The following is a 26,814-nucleotide window of genomic DNA, read 5'->3' as shown; positions in this document are numbered from 1 at the left end:
CAGAGGGAAGCTATATTGCAAGAAAATACTTTTTAGGAGGTACACAAATTTCTGTCCTTAGTAGGATATGGCACTATGAACCATATACTATAATTCTAGCCCATTAACATTAAGGTCGTTGCTACACGACAAGAACCAAAAATGGCCATTCTATATAGCAATAAAATTAGTAAGCCTGTTTACACCCCATAAAGTACACCACTATTCACTGTTTACATGAATGATAATGATTTAGCATAGACCAATAAGGCTGAGTAGGGGTGCTTATTCAAACATTCTTATTACAGACATAACTACTTCCACCAATACACTTTCCCACTCCACATACAGGTATGGAACATTACACAGTAAACAAAGTGCATAAATACAGAAAGCTGTGATACATACCTTGTTGAAAGACTGGAATTTGAGGAACTTCCCGAGTTATTGTACGAAAGACCCTGACTTTCAACCTCCACATCACTGAAAATAATAGAAAAACATTTATATGAGAACAGGCACAGCAGCAGTTGAAGGGCTATGATTATTAAATCTGTTACACACAGTAGGAAATATTTCACTTCCTTAAATTTTATGGAGGAATAAATTCATAATGACAGTCTAAGTGTTTGTTTACGCAGAATTTTAGGATTAGATACACTGTGCGATCAAAAGTATTTGGACACCCCCAAAAACAAACTTTTTCATATTAGGTGCATTTTTCTGCCACCTACTGCCAGATACTCCATATCAGCAACCTCAGTAGTCATTAGACTTTATGAGATAGCAGAATGGGGCACTCAGCGGAACTCGCGGACTTCAAATGTGGCCAGGTGATTGGGTGTCACTTGTGTAATATGTCTGTACACGAGATTTCCACACTCCAAAACATCCACTGCTTCTGATGTGATAGTGAAGTTGGAATGTGAAGGGGCACATACAGCACAAAGGTGTACAAACCGACCTTGTCTGCTGAGTGACAGACTGCCAACCACTGGAGAGGGTCGTAATATGTAATAGGCGAACATCTACCCAGACCGTCACACAGGAATTCCAAACTGCATTAGGATCCACTGCAAGTACTGTGAAAGTTAGGCAGGAGGTGAGAAAACTTCGATTTCGAGATTGAGCAGCTGTTCATAAGCCACACATCACACCGGTAAATGCCAAACAACCCTCACTTGGTGTAAGAAACGTAAACAATGGACGATTGAAGAATGGAAAAACGTCGTGTGGAGTGACAAATCACGGTACACAATGCGGCGATCCGATAGCAGCGTATGGGTATGGCGATTGCCTAGTGAACGTCATCTGCCAGTGTGCGTAATGCCAACAATGATATTCAGAGGGGGTGGTGTTACAATGCGGTCGTGCTTTTCATGGGGAGGGCTTGCACCCCTTGTTCTTTTGAATAGCACTATCACAGCACAGGGCTACATTGATGTTTCAAGCACCTTCTTCCTTCCTACTGTTGCAGAGCAATTCGGCGATGGTGATTGCATCATTCAACTCGATTGAGCACCTGTTCATAATGCATGGCCTGTGGTGGAGAGGTTACACAACAATAACATCCCTGTAATAAACTGGCCTGCACAGTGTCCTGACCTGAAACCTATAGAACACCTTTGGGATGGTTTGGAACACCGATTTCGTGCCAGGCCTCACCAACTGACATCAATACCTCTCCTCAGTGCAGCACTCGCTGAAGAATGGGTTGCCATGCCCCAAGAAACCTTCCAGCACCTGACTGAACATATGCTGTGACAGAGGAAGCTGTCATCAAGGTTAAGGGTGGGCCAACACCGTATTTGATTCAGTCATTAGCGATAGAGGGTGCCACGATCTTTTAAGTCATTTTCATCCAGGTGTCCGGATACTTTTAATCACATAATGTATGTCTGATTTAATCTACAAAAAAAAGGAAGAGTGAATACCACAGAGTAAGTGTACCTACTTAACTGATGTAATAGGGTGAACAACAGAACAAAACAAAATCTATGAAACTCTGAGTCATTAAAGTGGACACATTTGTAAGTTTCGGTTAGACTCCTTTTTACTTCTGTATTTTTAAGTTCAACTGTTGGATGGTCTCACAAAACTAGCTGTGTTTGTAAAAAAAATTCTCTCATTAAGGAACTAGTCTGTATCAAACAGATTTATTTTTTCATTTATTTGTTTATACTATAAGAAGCCACAGAAAATTTAATGTGAATGGTCTTATCACAGCTTCAAGTTCAGCACTAACACAGCATCTTGCTCAGTATCAAAGAGGAGACGTGGTGGTGGTTGTGGTAATCATGATCAACTTCATAGGGGGAGAGAAGCACACCTCTGTATGGATTACTGTACTAACCAATAATTCAAGAAATTCTCTCTATTTGTGAAGAACCCTGGGGAAAACACTGTATTATATTAACAAGTTATTTCTTAATATGAGTTCTGACATTTATCTGCCACAATATACTAAGTGCTACCCCAATTTTGACAAAATAGGGGAGTCACTTTGCTGTGGTACTGAGGAATGAGCCACATCACTGATCGCCTGGAACAATTTAAGCAATGTACATCACAGTGGGTGGGCCAGGATTACTGCTGGATAGTGCCTGGCATGTGTTCAAAATTTAACATGAGAAGCCAGACATGATTTCCCAATAAAGCAACTGAAATAAGACAAATTTTATGTGAAGTAAACATCAGATTAGTAATAAACAAATCAGCACTGTATATCAAAGATTACTGTAACTTCAACATACATTGCACATGGGATGCCACTGTGGAATTTATCTCTAGGATGGACATCTTGTCACAATCCTCTAGTTGTATTTACTATTTCTTTAATAAACAAGCACAGGATTTTAGGTATCAGTCAAACTTGAGGGAGTAGAAAAAACAATCTTTGTTGTCTTCTTCCATCCAAAGTGAACGATTGAACGTCAAATTATAATGTGTTGTTAACAACAAAGTCACATATATACACACTACAATGTCAGATTATGCAAAAGATTTGGAATGTAATTGGCCGGGTATATTTGAGAGGAAGCTTCCTGGCGTTTGCTTTTAGTGGTATAAGGAAACCAAGAAAAATCTACGTCTGAATGGTATGATGTTTATACCATCACTGTCTGGAATGCATGTCTACTGTACTATCTCGTTTAGTTTTCATACCGAGAATTAGGTTTTTAGCCTGTCTGATTGATTTCCACAAGTCACTCTGCTGGGTGTGTAGCCTTCCTATGCCTGTTCCTAAATTAGCACATAGGCTGTTTTTGTGTGGCCAGTGTTTCTTCCTCCATATTTTCTAAATGTAACCAGTAGAACATTTATCGAGCTGTCATGTAGTACAGGTCTCTCACTTTGTACTTCTGTTTTATAATAATTTTCCATACAACAGAAGAAAGTAGATGTTATGACTGGATTCGTCTCTGCTCTCTGACTGTTGTCATCAACTTTGTGAATGGTTGACATTTCAGAACTAAGTAACAGCACTGGAAGTTAATGAGACCAATAATTCTGCAGGAGCTGTTAGTATGTTACAATTGAAAACAGGATTGCTTGAAGGAGAATGAGGTGTGCTTATTTCAAAATGAACTTGTCCACAACCTCAGCAATACTTTTCATCCTAGAGCAGCTTTGATCACTTTATCATCAGAAGATCAGCAGGTTCCCTATGATGATGTATCGCTTGTCTACTTGTGGGAAATTCAAAACTGCCATCTCCCCACATTTTAAGAAATTCAGTTCAGAGAGCTGCCTGAAAATAAAACCCTTGCAAATCGAGAGGAACAAGCAACTGTACATGTTGTTTTCTTTGTTTCACAATGAAGTTACCCAAATTTATTTCTACAAGGTAATTGCAAATTCTGAAGGCAATTTTAAAAATGTCAAAACCTATGTGAAGGGTTCCAATAAACCTTTATTTGCAACTGGTCCGCTGATTTTTTTCAATCTCTCGAAATTCAGTGTCACACAGTTGCTATAGTTGCAGCCATGTTTAAGACTTGACTTTCAACCATTTCAGGTGACTGCCTGTATGTCCCCTGGAAGTACTCAGCTGGAACTGGGACGATGATCAGTGCATAGCGTGCTATTCAGCAGGCGTTCAAATAGACACCTGCCTACCACCTAGACAGACTCATACAGGTAGGTTTCTGGTTTTTGATTATAGCGTTCATGGATGATGATATTGGAAACTTCTGCATGGAACTCTAGAACCGGCAATCAGCTATAAATGAAGAACGACTAAATAGGTGGCGAGATCGATTATTCGTACAGTTGAAAATGTAGAACCAGGAGAGAGGTACGCAGCTTACACAGAATCAAGAAAGAAGTACCATACAAAAAATAAGACAAAGCTAATTTTATGACGAAACCTCCCAGACATCACACTCGTTTCTATCCCATTCACGTAGTATGATATACAAAAGTACCACTTGCCCTAAAATGACAACCGTAAATATCGCCACTGTAATCCGTAGATGAAGTAGTAACGCCGATCTTATACAGTAATATGAAAACTGATTAAGGACTTGACTATGAAGGAACACAACAGGAATAATACTAAGGAGTGAAAAACTGAGATACCCAAACGTAAGGAATAAAGTAGCAATTTCAACAATATGTCATACAGCAGCACACAGTAATTTAACTTTGGAACAGCACAACTTATAACTTCGAACAGAACGTGAAAGAAAGATAAAAAATCGGATTCAATTAACGCTGTAGAAATAAAATGTTTCGAATACGTAAACGCGAAAAACAGTAATTTAAAATTGTTGTTCTTGGTATGGAGTTTCATCGTAGTACTGTATTTTGTTAGTCTGGCACTGTTATCTTTAATTTGTGATGTATTTTTAATTACATGTATGTCATGAAGAATGAGAACACAAGTTAAAGGCACGGAATATATGTTGACATTGTGTGAACACGTGTTTTAATTTGTGACGTGTGTGTTTACGGAAGGACTTGGGCGAAAAGGCTACTTATCAGTTTAGTATTATTCAGAAAACAAATAACCCCAACACGCACGCGCTTCGCTATGCCGCTGAGCAGGCTGTCTGGTCGCCTGGGGCAGCGGAACCGGGTTAACGGCTCGCCACTATCTTAATTCCCCACACAGGGTACGCCGAAGATAATCGGGAGATTCAAATGTGCCATAGGATCTTTTATTTTACTATATTATACTCATATTAATCAAGTTGTCGACGAGATCTGTCACTATTCACAACATACGCATCGCTCTACGCTCAACAGTCGCTTTTAAGCCACTCACTCTCCGCCCTCCTGGAATCCAACTAGGTACAGATTTTTTATTCGTTAGGTATTTCACTGGAATTTACAGCAACGATTGCCTATGATGGTGATAAACGGCAGATCAACACTGCCTGTGGCGCGATGGTAAATACTGCGTCTTTACCGTGTCCGCCCGCCCCGTCCTTACCGCCCCTACTGGGAATTCCTGCTTTCACGGTGGGCGGTACGCAGAACAAGTTTTAAAAACATTTTCATTAGGTTTTAACAAAATTTGGACGAAGTATTTTGTAAGTAATTATTATTACATGGTTTAACTTGCTGGAATTATGCTTTACGCATATTATAAAATAACGTTACTTCCCTAATTCAGAAATCATCATTTCTGCTGAACTGCTAGCGGTTGCGGAATTTTACAACAAACACACAAAAGCAGGCTGTAGGTAGAAAAGGTTGATTATTCCTGGTCTTGTCGGTTATAGGACCAAGATTACACTTTCCGTCGCCAAGATAAAAATAGTGGATTTCAAAAGCCGTTTTGTTCTTTTTTTGTTATGCCAGCCAGTATCAAAAAATAAATCACAGTGATGAAATAAAGCCTTGAACGTCATCCGATTTGTGTCGTAGACAAAGATAATAATGTAGATGGCATTAAATCCAAAAAGCTTTTTTCGAAAATTATGCTTACATATTTCCCCAATTAGGAGGAGCAGTAATTTTGGTTGTTTTTGCTGATATTCAACAGGTTTCGTCAATGGTTCTGCCTTTTTAAGTTACAGATTTTTCGTTGTTTCATACAACACTGTACGGCTACAAATTTTTGCGAACGCTTTGAAGTTTGATTTCGTAACTCTTTGGATACCCTGGATTTAATAACATGAGAATGAAATTTCAGGAGTTGTAATCGAACGGGTGGCATCCAAATTCCTGTTAATAACATGAAAGACGACTTTGTATATCCAGTTAAAATCCTTATGGTAAGATATTTAAGTAATTTGTCTTATAAATAGTAATTAGATTATTATCAGTCGTATGCTGTATAAAAAATTTTGTGCCTCTCTTGTTAAAGTTTGTTTCTGGAGTACAACACGTTTTCTTACACACCGAATCAGTTATATAAAAAGAAATGGCTTTTTCTGAATTTTGTCCCCTCTTGCAAAAATTCCTGGGTTCACCCATGCTTGTAAGATGTATTAAGATCTCCGACAGCTCAGCTGCATCACATGATGTACAGCGACACTTCACAGACTTTTAAACTTGTCGCAGTACTTAAGCACCAATGCGAGAAACGCCAGCACAGAGAGCGAAAAACGCTGACTTCGCGTGCTACAGGGACGATTTTTTTTTTATTTTTTTTTTTTTAAGTATGTCTGCGCTATATTGTTTACGTCGCCTCAGTCTGGCTGCAGTAACTTCTGGCTCGTCGCAGCTCATAGTTCCCTACTGTAATGAGGAAGTTTTCTTATCTGACACTCATTAACGGAAACCGAAAGCGGGAAAGAAGCAATCAGATTTCTTCTGAAGTTAGGAGATAACCAAAAATATTGGGTGACCGCCAATTCTTGTGATATTTGAATCTCGAATAACAGGTCATGTATCATATCAGCCGAAACAAGGGTCTAATTGACCATTCTCCAATTCTAATGTAACTCCCGCAGTATTTATAAACAACCATCATTTTATTCGCTGTATCAGAGGTTTGTGATGTACTGCTTGTGACGAAATGGTTAGGTAATTTCTTTGACAAAGAGGCGAATACACTCCTGGAAATGGAAAAAAGAACACATTGACACCGGTGTGTCAGACCCACCATACTTGCTCCGGACACTGCGAGAGGGCTGTGCAAGCAATTATCACACGCACGGCACAGCGGACACACCAGGAACCGCGGTGTTGGCCGTCGAATGGCGCTAGCTGCGCAGCATTTGTGCACCGCCGCCGTCAGTGTCAGCCAGTTTGCCGTGGCATACGGAGCTCCATCGCAGTCTTTAACACTGGTAGCATGCCGCGACAGCGTGGACGTGAACCGTATGTGCAGTTGACGGACTTTGAGCGAGAGCGTATAGTGGGCATGCGGGAGGCCGGGTGGACGTACCGCCGAATTGCTCAACACGTGGGGCGTGAGGTCTCCACAGTACATCGATGTTGTCGCCAGTGGTCGGCGGACGGTGCACGTGCCCGTCGACCTGGGACCGGACCGCAGCGACGCACGGATGCACGCCAAGACCGTAGGATCCTACGCCACCGCCACTTCCCAGCAAATTAGGGACACTGTTGCCCCTGGGGTATCGGCGAGGACCATTCGCAACCGTCTCCATGAAGCTGGGCTACGGTCCCGCACGCCGTTAGGCCGTCTTCCGCTCACGCCCCAACATCGTGCAGCCCGCCTCCAGTGGTGTCGCGACAGGCGTGAATGGAGGGACGAATGGAGACGCGTCGTCTTCAGCGATGAGAGTCGCTTCTGCCTTGGTGCCAATGATGGTCGTATGCGTGTTTGGCGCCGTGCAGGTGAGCGCCACAATCAGGACTGCATACGACCGAGGCACACAGGGCCAACACCCGGCATCTCCTACACTGGCCGTACACCACTGGTGATCGTCGAGGGGACACTGAATAGTGCACGGTACATCCAAACCGTCATCGAACCCATCGTTCTACCATTCCTAGACCGGCAAGGGAACTTGCTGTTCCAACAGGACAACGCACGTCCGCATGTATCCCGTACCACCCAACGTGCTCTAGAAGGTGTAAGTCAACTACCCTGGCCAGCAAAATCTCCGGATCTGTCCCCCATTGAGCATGTTTGGGACTGGATGAAGCGTCGTCTCACGCGGTCTGCACGTCCAGCACGAACGCTGGTCCAACTGAGGCGCCTGGTGGAAATGGCATGGCAAGCCGTTCCACAGGACTACATCCAGCATCTCTACGATCGTCTCCATGGGAGAACAGCAGCCTGCATTGCTGCGAAAGGTGGATATACACTGTACTAGTGCCGACATTGTGCATGCTCTGTTGCCTGTGTCTATGTGCCTGTGGTTCTGTCAGTGTGATCATGTGATGTATCTGACCCCAGGAATGTGTCAAAGTTTCCCCTTCCTGGGACAATGAATTCACGGTGTTCTTATTTCAATTTCCAGGAGTGTAGATTACATACTTAATTCGGTGAGGAAGAAAATTAGCGCCAATGAAGGCTACTGACGACCCTATCACATCACAGGTGTCTGCGAGGCTGCGACGGTGACGACTGTTGGTTTCAGCAAAACTTTTAATAGGAATACAATTTATCAACGAAGCTGCAACATTTCTCCAGCATCCTGGTGCAGTAGTTTTATGGATACCCGATAAAGTGTAGTAGTGTGAAGTCGACCCAGGTGGTAGCCCTCTCTTGGGAGCAAAGAAGGTTTAGCGTTGCTGGTGTACAGTAGCCAGCCACAAACTGGTTGTAGGTTAGTTCACTGATAAGGCAGTTATCCGTTTCGAATTTACACAATTAAATATCTGATGTTTTTCATGCTTTCGTCAAAACATATGATGAATTGGTTTACTGGTGAGATGCCCTAGGACAAACAATAATCCAGAGTTACAAACTTGTAATAAAGGCGGTTGCGCTACAGACTTGTGTTAGAACGCAACTTACTTCAACTGCCCGACTGGGGCATTTTAAGATGTATGTAGAGCAACAATTTTCATTAGCTTGAAACTGCGAATTACTGTTTGTCACAGTAAACCGATCTATCATATTTTTTGACGGAAGGATGGAAGCCGTCTGATGGAGAAACCGGTAACAGTAAGTCTAAAACCAATTTGTGACTCGCCGCTGAACACCACCATCAATTTAACTACGTTGCTATATAAAGACAACTCATTGTTTAACTTTGTTACCATCATCTCAGAAACTACTTGACCGACTTCCTTCAAATTTTTACACGATACGCTAGTGAATATCCAGATGGGCGGAGGGGAGAGGGGGGAGGACTGGCAAAGGGGAGGAGGGAGGACGACGAATAGTTTAGGATGTATATACAATTCTCATCCGTATTTAGCAATTGCAGAGCATTGTCAAGTTAGCTGGTTCTTTATAACAGCAACTGTTTCCGACCATGAGTTATTTGGGTACTATTCGATACTCGACGCTATACAAAATGTACGTTATTTTTCACCATGTAAATGCTTCTATAAAGAATGCTGCTAGTAGTCAACTAAGGGTATCCGTAACGCGCGGACACACCTGAGCGGTGTGCCTTTGCGCTAAATGATGTATCAAACGTACTGTGAAAAAATGTCGATCCCATAGGAAGCACTTCTGATACTCCACTCCGTGTCACTGTAGTTTGCAGAACATTCATGTTTAATCCTGTCACTGCCAAAGAATGAAATGTCTTTGCGCAAAGCAAATGTTTGGGAAAAAGCTGCTCAGTCGGACACTCAAAATGGCACCCGAATTTTTTTCAGATTAATCGTTTCTTTCACTTTTTTCATCTGACTCCTCAGTGTTATGGAAATCTGACCATCTTTCAATTTTCTATTGAAGATCTATTCTAGGCAAACTATGACAATCTCAAGAAACTCACTTCTACGAATTTACCTCGCTTCTCTCTCTCTCTCTCTCTCTCTCTCTCTCTCTCTCTCTCTCTCTCTCTCTCTCTCTCTCTGTGTGTGTGTGTGTGTGTGTGTGTGTGTGTGTGTGTGTGTGTGTGTGTGTGTAAGAGAGACGGAGGTGAAACAACAAACAACGTCCAGACATCGGGGGTTGGGCGACCAGCCCTAATTACGGATGTCGAACGCCGTAAGCTGGGCAAAGTGGTAAACCGGACAGGCGACTATATGTAGCGGAACTAACATCAGACTTTAGTGCTGGACGGAGTACAAGTGTATGTGAACACAGAATGTACCGAACAGTATTAACGCAGTGCCTCGACGAGACGTTGGTGGAGGGGGGTAGGGGGCTTATATCCAGGGTCCGGTCGTCAAAGGTGAGCCCTCTGAACGTGTTTCTTGAAGTGTGTGTGTGTGTGTGTGTGTGTGTGTGTGTGTGTGTGTGTGTGTAAGAGAGACGGACACACACACACACACACACACACACACACACACACACACACACACACTTTAAGAAACACGTTCAGAGGGCTCACCTTTGACGACCGGACCCTGGATATAAGCCCCTACCCCCTACACCAACGTCTCGTCGAGGCCCTGCGTTAGTACTGTTCGGTACGTTCTGTGTTCACATACACTTGTACTCCGTCCAGCATTAAAGTCTGATGTTAGTTCCGCTACATATAGTCGCCTGTCCGGTTTACCACTTTGCCCAGCTTACGGCGTTCGACATCTGTAATTAGGGCTGGTCGCCCAACCCCCCGATGTCTGGACGTTGTTTGTTGTTTCACCTTGGTTTCGCCATGTGTTGAAGACACCACAGCACTCCTGGAACAGCTGACAAGTCGTGCAGTTTCCGAAATGCTCGTGCCGAGCCTCCAGGACATCATAGTCTGCCCTCGATCAAACTCAGATCGCGCGCCTTCCCCATTCTACACACTGACAAATGGCACACTGATACTATATGCACCGTGCGTGTGTCTGATTAGCAGTCACTTATTGCCAGGTAACGCTGCTATCGCCTGGACGGGTTTATATGGATAGTGGGTAGGTAGTAGTAATTATCTGGTTGATCAGTGTGTAATCTCCTATGTATCGTTGCAGTGGAGCCGCGGAGACAATATTAGACAATGTGCGCACAGAGGCATGCAAGCGTTCTTTCCTCCCGCGCTCCACAGAAGAATGGAAGCGGAATAAGTCCTAATATGTAATACAATGGAAAGCACCCTACGCGGTACACCTAACAATAGTTCGTAGATTGTAGGTGCAGAAGAGCTGCACTGTACTCTACTGAAACCTGCCGTATAAAGCGCAATACCGAGGCGAACATTTGCTTGCAGACAGTTGAGATGTCTGTGGTGACGTGGTTTGCACGTGGGGGTGGGGCCTGGCCGTGCGCGGCCGGGGCACGTGCAGCGGCAGACCGGCTGCCCGCAAAGGCCGAACCCGCCGCCAGCGCTGCTCCAGTGGCATTTGGCGCCCTTCCAAAGGCCACAGCCACTGCCGCTCCAGCCTCTGTCCGTCCGCTGCTAACCCGTCTGTCCCCTCGCCTCCGAAATGGTCGCGGCAAATAGGTTCCTCTTCCTGACTCATCCACCATCGTATCATTATTTCCTGTTTCCGTTACATTCGGTGTGGCGTTATAAAAACTTCACCGTAAATTAAGTACAAAACCAACTCCGGCAATACTGAGGCAAGGAATAGCTCGTAGGCGTAGCCTCCGTATACGTTCCAGTTACTGAATATGACGAAGGTAGACTTAAGATAGTCATTACACACTTTGGTCATCTTCAATACAATTGAATAGTAAAACTAAACGAAGACGAAGTAGTTGTTTTTACATCGCATAAATGAATACTTTAAAAGGTCACAATGAAGTCGACTTATTTCACATCAGTGTAAGATGTACTGCAAGCAAGGAAAGTCTTCATGTATGAATCAACTTCTGCGACCTTCCGGAGAGTATTTCTTTGAAACTTGAACGTGTTAAAACGTTGTTTTAAAGCTTTCTTTTATCAGAGGTACCGGTAACCTGCATGTTCCTCACCGTGAAAGAAAAGTATCTGTGGGAGTGTTGGAAACCGCAGCACATTCGATTATGTGTGAAAATTTAGCTGCGAAAAGATCTGTTCCCAGTATATGTTACCCGGGCTCAAGTGCGGTCTCCTGTCAGCTGGTGTAAGAAAATGTTGGAAAAATTCAGCCGATGTAACACAAAATGCGTATACAACATTGCAACAGGAGATCGAACAAAGCTTGGTGTTCAGTTACGCCTGCACGAAAATCTTACATTATCACCCAACGAAATCCAAAATTTTCGAGCACTGTTTATTTAAACGCTTACTGCACACAAACTAAACCCGTTGCTGAGAGCTGCCACAGTTCTAACAATAGCTGAATTTTAAAACCTTATATTACGCCGTATATACGGAGAAATGACACTGTAGTGAGTAAATCGGTAAGTGCTAATGTCATTATCTGCTGTTTTTATCGCGTTCATCGTTGACTGACATCATTCCAGAAACATTTCTTGCGATGTATGAATTACTGAAACAGTTCATCTGCTCTGCGTCAATCCAAGCCCCGCCAGACTCGCACAAACCCAACACAGATACTGACAAATTTTTCTGTTGGCGGTTCATTCACACGCAACGATTAGTTAGTGTAAATACTGTCTGAACAGCCAAGTCGGAGAAAATAGAGTGTAAAGCGCCCTTAGCAACTGCGAACACCACACGTGCATTCGACCAGTCAGTATTAAATGGTGGACGTGCGGACGGATTATGTCCTCTTTATTGTTCTCCCACAGAAGGTTTTGCAGTTTCAGATGGTTTTATCAATATTGGTGCATTGTGTTCAGGTGGGAGCAAACTACGCAGAAGATTTGGACCACTGAAACACCCTTTTAATTTCTCTATTTTTTATTATTCCAGTCTCGCGACTTTTGAACCTACGTGGTATATCCATTTATTGCCCGCAAATGTTAGCCGTTGGGCACTCGTGCACACGCATAATACCTGTCCATAGGCTTCGAAATTAAGTTTATCGTAAACGATTTCTCAACACCGCTTCTAGTTGTTATTGTAAACGCTCCAACATCCATCAGAAACTGTCAGGTTTGAGTCCGGATTTCACTTGCGAAAGTCAACGTCCGTTTAGTGTGCTGCACAGCACTACAGTCGTTATTGGATTGTCAGAGTATTACTTGCTTTTTAGGACGTTGGTTAACGTAGACGGTGTCATTTTGTGTGGATTGACGGAAAAGGCCTTATTCGTTTTCTTTGTTCTGTTGAAGAGAATCCAATTTTACAGTTATCAGAAAGACAACTCTCTACTTATTTTGCGTACCTGGTCGATTTGTAAAAATCGGCTGAAACACTCTTTGCTGATAATGGCTCTCGTACACAATCAATGCCTACTGACAAAACATCCCATAATTCCGCGCACAGGAATAGTAATTCTTGACTCAACTGGAAATTTCTCATTTATTCCGTTTCTCCAACATGTTGGAACACAATGACGACATAGCACTTACCACGAGGCACTTTTTACAAAAGACGTAGGCGGTTATACGAAATGGTCCGCATGCATTAATTGGAGTGAGTGAGATTTACAAACTTCTCCTCTTGAACAGCTTCTTATCCTCTTCCTTACGAATTCACTGAACTACGTACGGAAACCCTATACACACCCAATTTGAAGCAAGCGCACTGGTAAAAAATAGCCCATAGGAGATGTGAAGCTAATACCTTCTAACAGCGTCTCTAGCCTTGACAGTGGCATTTGTTCAGTGAGGAGAATAGTGCGCAAGTTTTCTCAGGTATGCCATATCCAGTTGAGCCCAATCATTAATGATTAGATACCACGGAGCTACCAAATGGTGCGGGTGCAGATTGCTGTGTTTCACCAGCAGTGCTAGAAATTTAATGTAGTATTAAAATGGGGGGGGGGGGGGGGGGGGATTTGTGATGGTGGTAGTCGCGGGGGGCAATCTGAGAACTTAACTATTGGGTGGCTGAGTGTTCGCCAAACTCTGAAAATATGCAAACAGTCGTCTAGACTCGGCTATTGTCATATGGGAGAGAGTATACGATAATGACACAGGAAAGAGTGCAATGCTTGGTCCGATGGAACACCACACCTATCTACACAAATCTGTTGAATAGTTTGCTACTTTCAACTGACGAAGCGAAAGCTGTCTGCCAAAAGAACATTGCTACAAACTCCAAAAAGTCCTTTTACATGTCAGAAAAAATCTCTTGTGTAGCAGTTTCACGCGAAAACAGTAAAAAAATTGCCTTGAGTGGGGTTAAACGTGGGATCTTTGGTACAACCTGAAGTCTACCAACACACCTATGCGAGATCTTAAACAACTGCTCACAGATACGCTTTTCCTTTCCAGAATGAGATTTTCACTCTGCAGCGGAGTGTGCGCTGATATGAAACTTCCTGGCAGATTAAAACTGTGTGCCCGACCGAGACTCGAACTCGGGACCTTTACAGAAGCTCTCCTGCGCAGGAGAGCTTCTGTAAAGTTTGGAAGGTAGGAGACGAGGTACTGGCAGAAGTAAAGCTGTGAGTACCGGGCGTGAGTCGTGCTTCGGTAGCTCAGTTGGTAGAGCACTTGCCCGCGAAAGGCAAAGGTCCCGAGTTCGAGTCTCGGTCGGGCACACAGTTTTAATCTGCCAGGAAGTTTCACGCTTTTCCTTTGCTCCGTAGTTCTGGTATTACTTTTGATTACCTTTTCCACATGTTCTACTAGCCGGCAGCACACAGCATGAACAAAGCCGGTGGTTTGGTTACTACTCTATCGACATACAGCGTTTGGTACCGATACGAGTGTGTGACATCTGTAAGTTTGGGTGTCGGAATGTTGAAATAAGCATACTCGTTCACGTTCCCAGTAAGCTAAACATCGCCGAAGCACCTCCGGCCTGAACTACACCACACACTGCAAGATAAACGCCGCATTGGGATTACGATGCAGTCGCCGCGTTGCATTATTTGGAACGTGGCAAAGTTGCTACTCGTCAGACCTAACTACTGTTTAGTGTTGCCGCGCACATTGAAGACGTTTAAGTGTGTGTGTGTGTGTGTGTGTGTGGTGTGTGTGCGGCTATGAGCTAAAGCCATTTGCAAGGTAGCAGATTCCAAATGCCTGATGTATGCAGTTCCCAAATCAACGTTCGCTTGGAACCTGATTGAGACGGACCTGCATTCACTGGCAGAGGCAATTCCTGTCGAGTTTATGTCATCGCTCTAAACTTGTGGTTATAGCTTGATACCAGTGCCTACCAATTTTAATTGTATATTACAGCACTGAGGATGGTCACTAAGTGACCGAAAATCGATTTTGCTGACAATAAAACAAAAACAAAAAAAGGCCAATGCTGATTTTCCTTCCAATTCTATCCACTATTTGGTCATGGTGCACACAACACGCCATGGAGTCGCCAATCAATTACTGTCTGTCACGGACAAAACACGACGCTCGTCTCTGGTCACTGTCGGTTGTAATCTTTCTACCACCAGTTTGTTTGGCAGTTTTACGTAGCTGCGAGTGGTACACTATTCGCTCTACACACGTTGTCCGCGAAGATACAACAAATCGGACAATTTCATTCAAAGCACTTCCAAATACGACAGTTCCTTTTCGTTATACTGCAAAGTCTGCTCTGGTTCCAGACAACGGATTGGCATGTACATATCACATCACTTCACTGTCGTGATTTACGACACCGGTGATGGGACACATGACCACGCAGGAGACGGTGGCCGAAATGCAGTGACCAATTTTCGTCCAAAGCGCTGGGAGAGTTCATTCGTTTGTTCGGAAGGGGAGGCTGACAAGTGTTTGCCACCTTTCGCCCTGTTGGTGATGACAGAAGCGAGGCGCACGCCCGCAGTCTTTCTCAGTCGATTTTAAAGTAACTATTAGGTAATTTTTTTTTTTTTGCGTCACTTACAGCTTTGTGTGTCATGTTCAGGACGATGTGCCCATCATTCCGTTAATGGTCATGGTTATTGTGATATTTACGTGGAAGTACGACACTGCACGAAATTCGAAAAAGTTTGCAATAAAAATTGGGATCCTCATGATTTTGCGTTTGGTGCATATTACGTAATAAGTTGCTGCATATGAAATTTAGCTAAGATACTGAATTTTTCATCAGACTTGGGTGCAGGTCTGTCAGTCACCAACCTCGAGGAAATTGATATGACGTAGCAGACTCATTTGCGATCGTGCCGCACCAGCGATAAACACAGTGTTAAATATCCACAACGTTCTTTGTACTTCATAAACGGCGTAAGATATCGGAATGAGATTTTGGTAAATGACAGCATGCAAACGGAGTATTTTGTCGTATGGTTAATATGCAAAACTTCATTATTACCGTATTGTTCCACTAAGCATATGCTTCCTCGATCAAAGACGGTAATTTTTAAGGGCCATTCGTAGCTGGTGAAACGAGAAATGCTATAGATTTTGGGACGAAGTAAGCGAAGACAGTAAAAGTTTATTTTATACCGAGGATGTGCTTTTTCGTAAAATGCTGACATTACTTTTCGTCAGTTCCTCACTTAATAAACTTAGTAACCCACTGTTTCAGAATTCACTCGCAATTGCGTCTAAACAACATGTTAGTGGGGTAAGTCTGTGTGAACTCAGCTGAGTTTCGATGAAAGAAGCAAATTTTAACATGGCAACAAGAGAAATGTGTAGGTTTTACACAGAATTCGCCACTCTTGACACTCCTCTGAAAGTTACGAACAGTTGACAAGCCAAGCGAAAATAATCGCTGCATTTTCGGCGGAATTCTTTTAGATACTAACCAAAGCAGAGGCGACAGATCTTTTTCAGTCGTCACCATGCAAGTGTAGGCGTGGAGAGGCCCCGTTTAATATTTACAAAAAAAAATGTGAGGTAGGCTTCAGTTTATTACGGCGCTTCCCCTACAGCGCTTGACATTTCTCCCACAGCCCCCGCCACTACCGCTCTCCACGCTTGCCCTGCTGTCTGCGTGAACTCCGCCAGCAGTATTCCATCTGTAGTTTTCCAAACAAAGCCGTGTATTCTTTTAAGGGGTGAGTGATGTTCTGTGCGGTGGGCTCGTTAAGCCTCACTTCAACGCGCTCGCTAAAGCAGAACACCTTATACATGGCCACCATTTGTGTTAAACAACTGACCTCTGAAAACCAATATTTGAACCGGCCAGCAAAATCGATTCTGGGCTGACACGTGAATGTGACAGTGGGATTCGGTTTCGGGTATTCAATTTTCACCTTGCTGGCGTAGCGTCGCATGTAAACAACACAGCGGGGGTTGCCGCGCTAGGTCACGCGCGCCGACCAGGCTATTGACGGGGCTGGCGCGGGCAGGGACAGGGTGTGGCGCTCCAGCTGTCAGTCGGTGATGGAGTGCGCCAAACGAGGCCGTCCCTCTCCTCCCCTCACCTTTTCTCTTTCCTCTTCCTTTCTGTTCCGCAGCGACGCTATTTGCACGCCTTAATTACTCGTTCTGTTGGTGCGATAACTTTCCGGCCGCGCGCGCAGGCAACCACGCAGTTGTTGGCCACTGGGCTTCGCCACGTCGACAGATTCACATGCAAATGTACTGTGTGTGCTGCAGAAGAATTCCACCCACACTCTCGACCGCCCAGCTCGAACATCTAACTCTGCGCACAACCCCTGTTCCGTGACAACGCTTGAGACCAGACGCTTATTATAGCATGGCAACCACCACTAACACAAAAAAGGTAATCTAGCGAACGACTTACTAAAAAATATGGAACACTTCACAGATACCAGGCAATAAAATTTGTTCCTAACAGCTGCACCACAACGCCAAGAAAATATTTTCCACTACCATATAAAAACATTTTATAAACCAATAAGCAAATTACTTTTTAATGACGTACGATCTATAGTAGGCCAACATATCAGAGTGTTCGGAAGAAATTACACACAGAATTTGTCTACATAGCAACGTGTTTGTTATTCCTTATAATTAGTTGCGGGGATAGCCATCATCAAACTTAACTGGGAAAAAAAGGGAAACACGGAAGGAGGAATTCATTCAGAGACACTATACAAATTTGTGTTATGAACTGCTCCTTGTGTTTTCTTTTTCCTTTCTTAGATCTGATGACAGCTACCGCCCATACCCATCATAAATAATAAACACATTGCAATCTAGACAAATCGTGTGTATAAATGCTACGAACGATCGCCTATCTCTATAACGATCCCTGTATCTCACGTAGTTTCAACTAACGATATTGCATTTTATACAACGATTTTGTGATATTCGAACTGAGTAGATTCGGTACTAAAAAGAAGTGGACTTTCGCCTGTGAGCAGAATGCAAGTTGGAAGTGTACTTAAAACCCTAACAGTAACCTAAACAATGTTGTATGAACCAGACAAAACTTGCTCACGCCTTATACAGTTTACAATTCGCTCGATTAAGCTTAATTTATCGAAGACTTAGGAATAATGGTAAAAAATCGTAACAATAAAATAGAATTTAATTCGAGGTCACGGATAGCTTATACATCGCTTCTATGAAAAACGGAGTAGGCCGAATACGAAGAAGAGCGAAGCATCTAGTGCTGGTGTATGGAATCCCACATACGTACGTAGGCCAGAAAACGGAAATCGAAAATACACTCGCATTTTCTGTTAGTTTATAACCACCAAAGTTAGTCAACATAGCAATGAATCTAACATTACCACTGTAACACAAATCGAAAAAGCTTGTGCCATACTCCGCACCAAAGCTACAACGGCAAGATTTGACAAAAATAAAAAACTTAGGAATTTCGAACATTTTGTTTCGTTCACGAATCAACACTAGGCATCACTTCCATGTGCTGAATAGTTTCTTAAAAATAGTGTGGACCGATCTCCGTAATACATCAAACGCCAACTCAATCTGGGATAGCAGTTAAAGCGTGTCCGCCAGCACAGGTTATTCCTGTGTTTAGTGAGACGTTAGGCGCGACTACTTGACATCCGCTATATCCATCACCTGTATGGGACAAGAGATTAAATCACTGGAGAATTCCTGAGCCTTAGCCGACAGCAGAATTGCACAGTGCGGTACTAAGTGTTGGGCAGTGACAGTGGCCACTGAAAGACAATGCACGTTATGTAAATGCCCACGTTTTGATGAATATCGGACATTTCCCTGCTTATCGAGTTACCTATGAAAATGACTGTGGTACCGTATTTGATATACTTCGTATTACGGAAAAATGAGAGAAGGTCGAGTGTGGCTGGCATATGCAATTCTTGATCGCAGCCTCTCCGGCGCCCAAAACAACACAGAACCTACGAATCAATCGTATGAGACCATATGGATGAAGTACGAAGGACGAGCTCGCAGGAAGTCAACAACGAAGTTATTAAGAATATTCGCCTGCGGCCATAAGATCGAGGAGTACGGACCTGCTGAAGACGGTAAGCACTGGGATGAAGGAAATTAGGATTTCAGAGTTTTTTCGATTAATAATCACGGTGCTTGTTGTGAAGCTGGTTCTATAGGTCAGTTCCGGAGTGAATGTGGTGAAAGGGAGAATGTGGATTATGAGCGCACCCCCTTCCAAAGAACATTTTACTAAAAGAGTTTACATTTTTACGTGTTTACACTTCTGAATGTCGACTTTCGGAGAGTGAAGTGCAAGAACAGATGTAGTACCTAAAAGGTCAAGGATTCTAGAAAATTACACACACTGATGAGCAAAAACATTTTGACCACCTAATTAAAAGTGCCCACTTCTAGAACGCAATTCAGCAGTGAATGTGCGTGCCATGGACTCTATAAACAGGTTTCCAGGGGTTTGTGGCACCTGATACCTACGTACAGCTCGCACGGTCCTGTAATTTACGGGCGGATGGTTTGTGGGCGCGGTGCTGCCGCCCGATAGCGTCCCAGCAGGGTTTCGTGGGATTCAGATAAACCGAATGTGATGGTCAAGACATCAAAGTGAGTTCACTACCACGCTCTTCAAGCCATTGCAGCACGATTCTGGCCTTGGGTTACGGACAGTTATCTTGATGGAAGATGCCACCGCTTTTGGGGAAGGCATCAAGAATGAAAGATTGGGTGTCCCCTAATAATGTTTACATAGTCCACAGCTGTCAGGGTGCATTCGATTATCACCACATTCCTATGAAAGCTCAGCTGGATGTCCCCATAACGTAATACTGCACCCATCAGCCTGCATCCATGGAGCGCTGCATGTTTCGAGCAGCCGTTCGCCTGGATGACGGCATATATGGACACGACCATCGACCAGATTTAAAAATGAACGGGATTCATCCGACCACATGACTCGATTCCGTTGATCTACGGTGCAATGTCGATGGTACCGTGCCCATTGTAATCGTAACTGCCGATGTTGTTGGGTCACCGTGGGAAAACAGAGGGTCCTCCACTCTGGTACCATGTTAGACACTGTGCGCTGAACGGGTTGTTCCAAAACACTTGCGCCTACGCCAGCACTGTACTCTGTCGTAAGATCTGCCACAAATCGCCGGCTATCCTGCTTTACAGAGCGGGCAAGGCTCCGATGTTCTGGGATGAGGTATGGACTTCGAACTTCTTGTCGGCTAATCGTGGTTTCAGCATTCTTCAACCACTTCCCATAGATGCCCACAACAGCAGCACGCGAGCAGCCGACCAGCTTCTTCCGTGGTTCCTAGATGCTCCCCCCCCCCCCCCCAGGCACTGGGCCACCAACAATGCTTTTGTCAAAGTCGCTTAAGTCGGCGGATTTCTGCATTTGCGCCATTTATCGTCCTTAGAATGATTCGCCATTCATCTCTGCTCCGCTCATGTACTTCTCTTACCGTGTCACGTGCCTTCAGCGCTACCAGGTAGCATAGACCCTCGCAGTGAGCGATGGTCGTTAAGTTTTGGCTCATAAGTGTACAAGCTATGTTGAATACTGTACACTATTCAAATGCTAGCCCACGTGGATGCGCCAGGCTGAGCACACACACACACACACACACACACACACACACACACACACACACACACACACACACAGAGAGAGAGAGAGAGAGAGAGAGAGAGAGAGAGAGAGAGAGAAATGCTGTATTACAACATTTCACAAATGGTTATTATTATTACAAGTACTATGTTGTACTAGGCATCTGTGGCACATCGATACGCACATTGAAAGTGACTTTTTTTTGGGGGGGGGGGGGTAGGGCGCACGCGCGAAGGGAGTAACAGTGAACCTACCCCCAGAACTCTGGATCGGGCCCCGCTTTTACACAACGTATAAAACACGAGAACAGTTAACACTTACGGTGCGGTGCGGACCCTTGTCGCCTATACCAGTGCGCAGACTGAGAAATGGTTCTTGCGGAAAAGGTAACAGTGAGGTTGGTGCAGCTGATACCAGCTTTAGGTGGCGCGTCATGGCCGCTGTTCGGCTCCGTGGGCGGAGCCCCCGCAGAACCGCGGCAATGCTGACGCCACTTCCGGTCGCGTGACCCTCTGCTCGCTTCAGTTCTCATTCCCTGGGCGCTCTTAAAGAAAACGCGACTCGCTGACGTCGCAGCGCTTGAATATTCCTTAATTCTGACAGACAGATTCTAGGCGCGCGCTGTCCTTCAATAGCATTCGTAGGACAAGCGAGAAGGCTAAGGTAAGTAATAGGCCTAAACATGTCAAGGAGAGCAAGCGATTGGGACACTTTAACCTGAAAAAGATTTCATGCAGAGCTCAGGTGCCTAGAAATTATACACAACCCCGTTCACAGCTTACACTAGCGGCAAAGTGTAGCGTGTGAGCTGTTATTTTAGACAAAGTTACCAACACTTTAATATCACTCGCTGTACTTAGAATGTTTATTTATCGGTCGCAAATGTAATGACAGCTAACTGCAAATCACAGGTGAGCAAAGGAACCAAATCCACATGTCTTCCTCGAACTTCTTCCATCCTTTGAACCATTATATATTGTGACGAAGTGGATAATGTACTGCCCAGCAATGCCTTGCAAATGGAAGTGTCTCTTTATTACACAATTCGGGGAAAACACTATGTAGCTGACTCCCTTGCATTCTCTGTAGTTCATAGGCGATGTGTGTAACTATTCGCCTAAAGGTTTTCCGAATTTACTTTGCTGTTTTAGTTTACACAATGAAAAGTACGTTAGATATGGCACGAACATACATATAACGCTACGCAGCAGATCCATATGTTAGCTCACTGTTTACTTCCCATTAACATTCGTTAGCTTCGGCATCTCTCAAAATACCACCTTCCTATCTAACACAGACTTGAAGCTGCGCTACAAGCAAACTGTAGCCAAAGCTAAGATTTATTTCATGGGCTGGTAGTACAATTTCAAACTACCCAAATTTCCAATTTTTTAACGTAACGATGGTTCAGTCTGCTCTCTCTCGCTTGTGATTGTCCTTGCTGAACTACTTTTACTGTGGTTGGTACAAATATTTACAGTGATGATACTTTAAAGTGATGCGTCTCTGAGGATTTTAATTGCAGTTTAATTAAATGAAGAAGCTACTGATTTAATGGAAGGCATATATTACACAAATACTCTGAAGTGTTCTCAATTGTCGACAAATTCATTCATTCGGAATATGCACTCTTGGAATATGAATTACAAAGTCATCGGCAACGGGCCGGCCTCTTATATATTAGGGGCAGCTGTGTTCCAACAATGAATATTCTTACCGATGACGACTGCTTTTTCTTCATCGCTATCTAAGTATTCAGCAGACTGATCTGATTCGACATTGTCGTAACTGCTGTAGGAGCATCAGCTACAGAATAACTTTCAACAAGATAGATACTTACGTCACTATCACGACTAAGTTGTTCGCATCTTCTGTTAGTAAAATGTCATTTCTATGTACCACTTTCACATAAAGGTACTTCACACTCAGCGATTGAACAGTTACACATTGTGCACTGCACTGTCTCAGTGACCCTTCAAAGCCTATTTCTATCAAATTAAACGGTATCTCTCAACTTCGAACATCTGCCCTGTACTATGTCTGAATTCACATCGATGGTAACGAGCTGTGTACGTGCGGTGGTGCATGCACAGTAACAAACTAGAAACTCCAGGGGCAGAGTAACCCTGGTGTTCACTTGTTGGGTTAAAACAGGCATCGTTTATGGCAATCACCGTTTCTGATCACAGGCGCGTGATTGCTCATCTTTACCATTTGACCCACTAAATTTTCAGGCGTAAGTTCTATAATGATTTGGAACTTCCTGGCATGTTTTTAATGATTTCGTGCTACCCTTCCTTCCACACTATGAATGAGGTTCTTTTTATACCATTTCGACTTAATTCCGTCGACCTTTATCTAACTTTTACTATTCAATATTCTCTTATTTCTTTATTCTCTTAACACACTACCTCTCCTCGCGACACTTCAATGCTTGATTCTCGGTTCCTACCGTTTCTCCTTGACTACGCACCCCTGCCGAGATCGAAAACTCATTACAGACATCACAATTCCCTACCATCCCGGTCGACATGGTACACTGAAAGAGCGATAGCCGAAATGCTTCATCTCAGTGACACGCGATCTTTTAAATTATTGAGAGCAGCAACAGAGGCCTTTATCTGGTTCGTTTCGTATCGCAGTTCGTCGCGGTGGCGTTCTGCTCTAAACTCGACGCCGTATCGAGCAGGCTCTATGACGGATACGCTCATTAAGATGCTCAGCAGTATGAGCCTACCTCTTGTTACCTCCCCTCACCTCCACCGCCCATCCGCATGTTTTATCCACTTACTCTTAGGAGGAACTACGCAATACTACAACGATTTAAAGAAACTAGGTAACTCTTTGTCGTTACGTATCTTTATTCGACTGTTTGTCGATTTTTAACTACATCCTTAGGCTGTGACGAGTTTCAACAATTCAGGTGCAGTGGACGCGCACTTTACGACAGACGCGCTCTTGCGCTCCAACGAACAACTGTGCATGAGATCGACACGGAAGGATCTACACTGATGCTGCAACCTGTGTACTTTCCTGAAATTTTCAGTTATTGGTGCCGGTCTTAGGAGGACGACCCAATTCAATCTAAATGCGTCCCTTCCGCTGCTCAAAACATTTTGCGCATGCCTTCTACTGAAAGCCTGCGCATGATCTACGCAGTTTCTGCCTTCCAGAGGGGGTGCGTGGCAGGTAGAAGTTTGTATTAGGAAGACAAGATGAAGAGCGGCTTGAGACGGTCAGTGCGCCGTGCCCACTCACTCGTCGGCTATTTCCGAGGCACTCAGCTGGGCAGCCGCTAGTTTTTCCTGCCTACTAAATCAAGCAGCCCTTTACTCCGTCAAGAGTTTTAAAGCACCTGATACACGAGCGCGTTTCGAAAACTGGCGCCCCTAGTCCAACTATTTATATCTAATGAAACATTTCTGCTAGGCTCCTTCCGTGAATACAAATATACTGACAACTACAAAAGATAAATATATATATATATATATATATATATATATATATATATATATATATATATATATATATATATATATATATATATCTGAAGGTCATAATCTTAAATTATTAGTTTTAGTTGTTTACGTCTGCAAAGCAGGAAAACGAAAGTCAAAATCTTCAGTTGAAAAGTTACGTATCTACTTACAAGCTGCACTGAAAACTCCAGGGGGAAGACACCTTTCTTACAGAACACGGGAAACATATAATAAACCCGTTCCAGGAAGTTCGAGGAAAGGATGGAAAGGCATACATCAGTTTCACTGTCGCTGCAACAACGATCGACGACGATGATTACGTTTTCTACCATAGAGCGAGGTCCATCGCCTGAAGTTCAGCGTTCTCGATTCTTCTCTCTTGTGTCACCCTCTTTAGTTGGTTACTGTGCTAAATTTATCCCAAAAGAATTCTCTTCACTTGATCTTTAGAAAAGCAAGCGCGAGCGCATAGGCGCGCATTTACCTGTTAATACCCAAGGGTTCGCATAAAATTTTCTGTATTTAAATTGGTATTGTTGCTCTTTTTTGTTTTAGTTACAACTGCCTATTACCCGCTCGAAATACACTGATAATCACCATCTGCGTAATAACGTGCTGGTCAATCTTCAGAACACAGTACAGCAGCAGTGTTGGGTGGCATGGACTAGCGAAGTTCTCAGTTCCTTTTCAGATATATGTGCGACCAAAAAGCTACGCAATTCCTGTAAATTACGCGCCGGCGGTATGAGGGGCGGAGCTGGTACGCCATAGCGTCCCAAAAGCACTTCATCGTGTTCAGATCAAGCGCATTTGGTGGCCAAGACAACACATGTTCACTGTTTTGTTCCACATACCACTGAGCACGATTCTGGTCTTGTGACACGGAAAGTTATCCTGCCGGAAAGTGTCACCGGCATCAGCGCAGACATCAAGTATGAAAGAATTCAGGTTGCCCGCAGTAATGTTGACGCTGACCACACCTGTCTTGGTCCACTCGATTATTACCATATGTCCCATGGGAACGCAGGCGAATGTCTCACAGCACAATCCTGTACCTATCGGCGTGCACCATTGATGCTGCCCAAGTTTCGAGCAGCCGTTCGTCCGTATGAAGGCATGTCCTGACAAGGATGGCATTCACGTATCGTACAGCCGTTACGGCGCCTTCCATGACCAACAGCGGCATACGTCGGCCCCACATATTGCCACCTACGAAGGAAAATGCTTTTTGTCGTCAGAAGATTCGTTTCCAATAATTCACGATCGAATCCCGACGATCCTGTGCCTACTGTAAGCTTAATTGTCGATGTAGTTGAGTCTACATGGATACATCCAGGGGTCATCTGCTGCGGAACCCGATGATCAACGATGTACGCCAAGCATTGCGCTCCAGATCTGCTTGTGCCTGCATCAGTATCATTGTTCTCTGTCGTCTGATCTATCAAGGATCGCCGCCTATCCTCGTTTACAAAGCGGAAGAACCTCCGACATCTCGTCCCCAGCTTGTGGTTTCACAGTCCTTCAACCAATTTCCATCTATGCTCACTACAGCAGCAAACGAACACACTAGCAGCTCCGCCTGTCAGAGATCATCGTTGTCAGGACCGGGACATAATTTGCCATTTGTGGAAGTCTCTTACACCAGCTGATTTCTCCGCTTGTAAGTCGCATCATCGCTAGACTGATTCTCTGTTCTGTTTGTACCACGTTGGTCAGTGATCATAATGTTCTGGCTCGTCAGCGCAAATTTGTCCTTTCTTACTATCTCTCTCAATTCTCACATTTGTCTTTGTTTTCGCCGACAATTAGCGCTGCTTTTTTATAACATTTATCTTCATATTTTGTTTCTCACGCCTCTTTAGTTTATTCGAATTACTGCTGATGATCTTATCTTCGTGGCGTAACGTGAGAAAATTTTATACACTAGATTTTCTCAACTGCTGTTAATCTTCTTGAAACCATTTCTTCAGTATTTATATTAGGTGAATACTGAGTAATACCGATGCTAGACATTTCTAGTAGAACAAATACATTCGTCATTTAAAGAAATGGAAATAACAATTTACACATTATAACTATACTCTGTCACCTTACTTCCATCGAAAATTTGCGCTCCTGTTTTTCACCGACGTAAATTTGCTAGCCAACCGTTGACTGAAGTCTGCGATCCCCACCACGAAATCTTTTTCAATGGAAAACACCATGAAAGCCGACAATCTTTCGTGGTTCACCGAGTTGTGTAAATAACTTCTTTTAGAAGCTGGAAAGTATATTTCTGCTTCAACCGAGGGAACTGGATTACAAAAAAAGCCTCTGAAAATGTTTCACGAATTCTGCAATATGAACAGCGTAATAGCTGACGGCGGCAGAAGCAAAGAGGTTTATCAAACACAAATTGGCAGAAACAAGAAAAACTTTTCTCGAACCAACCGAAGTGAGTGTAGCTAGGGAAGTAAAGCATGTGCGCTAAACAGCACAGACGGATAAAGAATAGAAGCCTTTCGACTGTAGTG

General features: G+C 43.8%; 1 protein-coding gene across 5 annotated transcripts in view; it reads right to left on the bottom strand.

Annotated features, from left to right (window-relative positions):
• Positions 1-26,814, bottom strand: part of LOC126162235 (rho guanine nucleotide exchange factor 12) — a 1,164,938-nt gene that overhangs the window by 253,403 nt on the left and 884,721 nt on the right. For all 5 annotated transcript variants that reach the window (XM_049918604.1, XM_049918605.1, XM_049918607.1 and 2 more), the window contains one exon: positions 388-462. In XM_049918604.1, the coding sequence (XP_049774561.1) occupies positions 388-462 (75 nt within the window). The remainder of the gene's footprint in view (positions 1-387; positions 463-26,814) is intronic.

The sequence above is a fragment of the Schistocerca cancellata genome, chromosome 2 (assembly GCF_023864275.1).
Source record: "Schistocerca cancellata isolate TAMUIC-IGC-003103 chromosome 2, iqSchCanc2.1, whole genome shotgun sequence".
NCBI classification, from domain to species: domain Eukaryota; kingdom Metazoa; phylum Arthropoda; class Insecta; order Orthoptera; family Acrididae; genus Schistocerca; species Schistocerca cancellata.
This window is presented reverse-complemented; position numbering and strand designations above follow the sequence as displayed.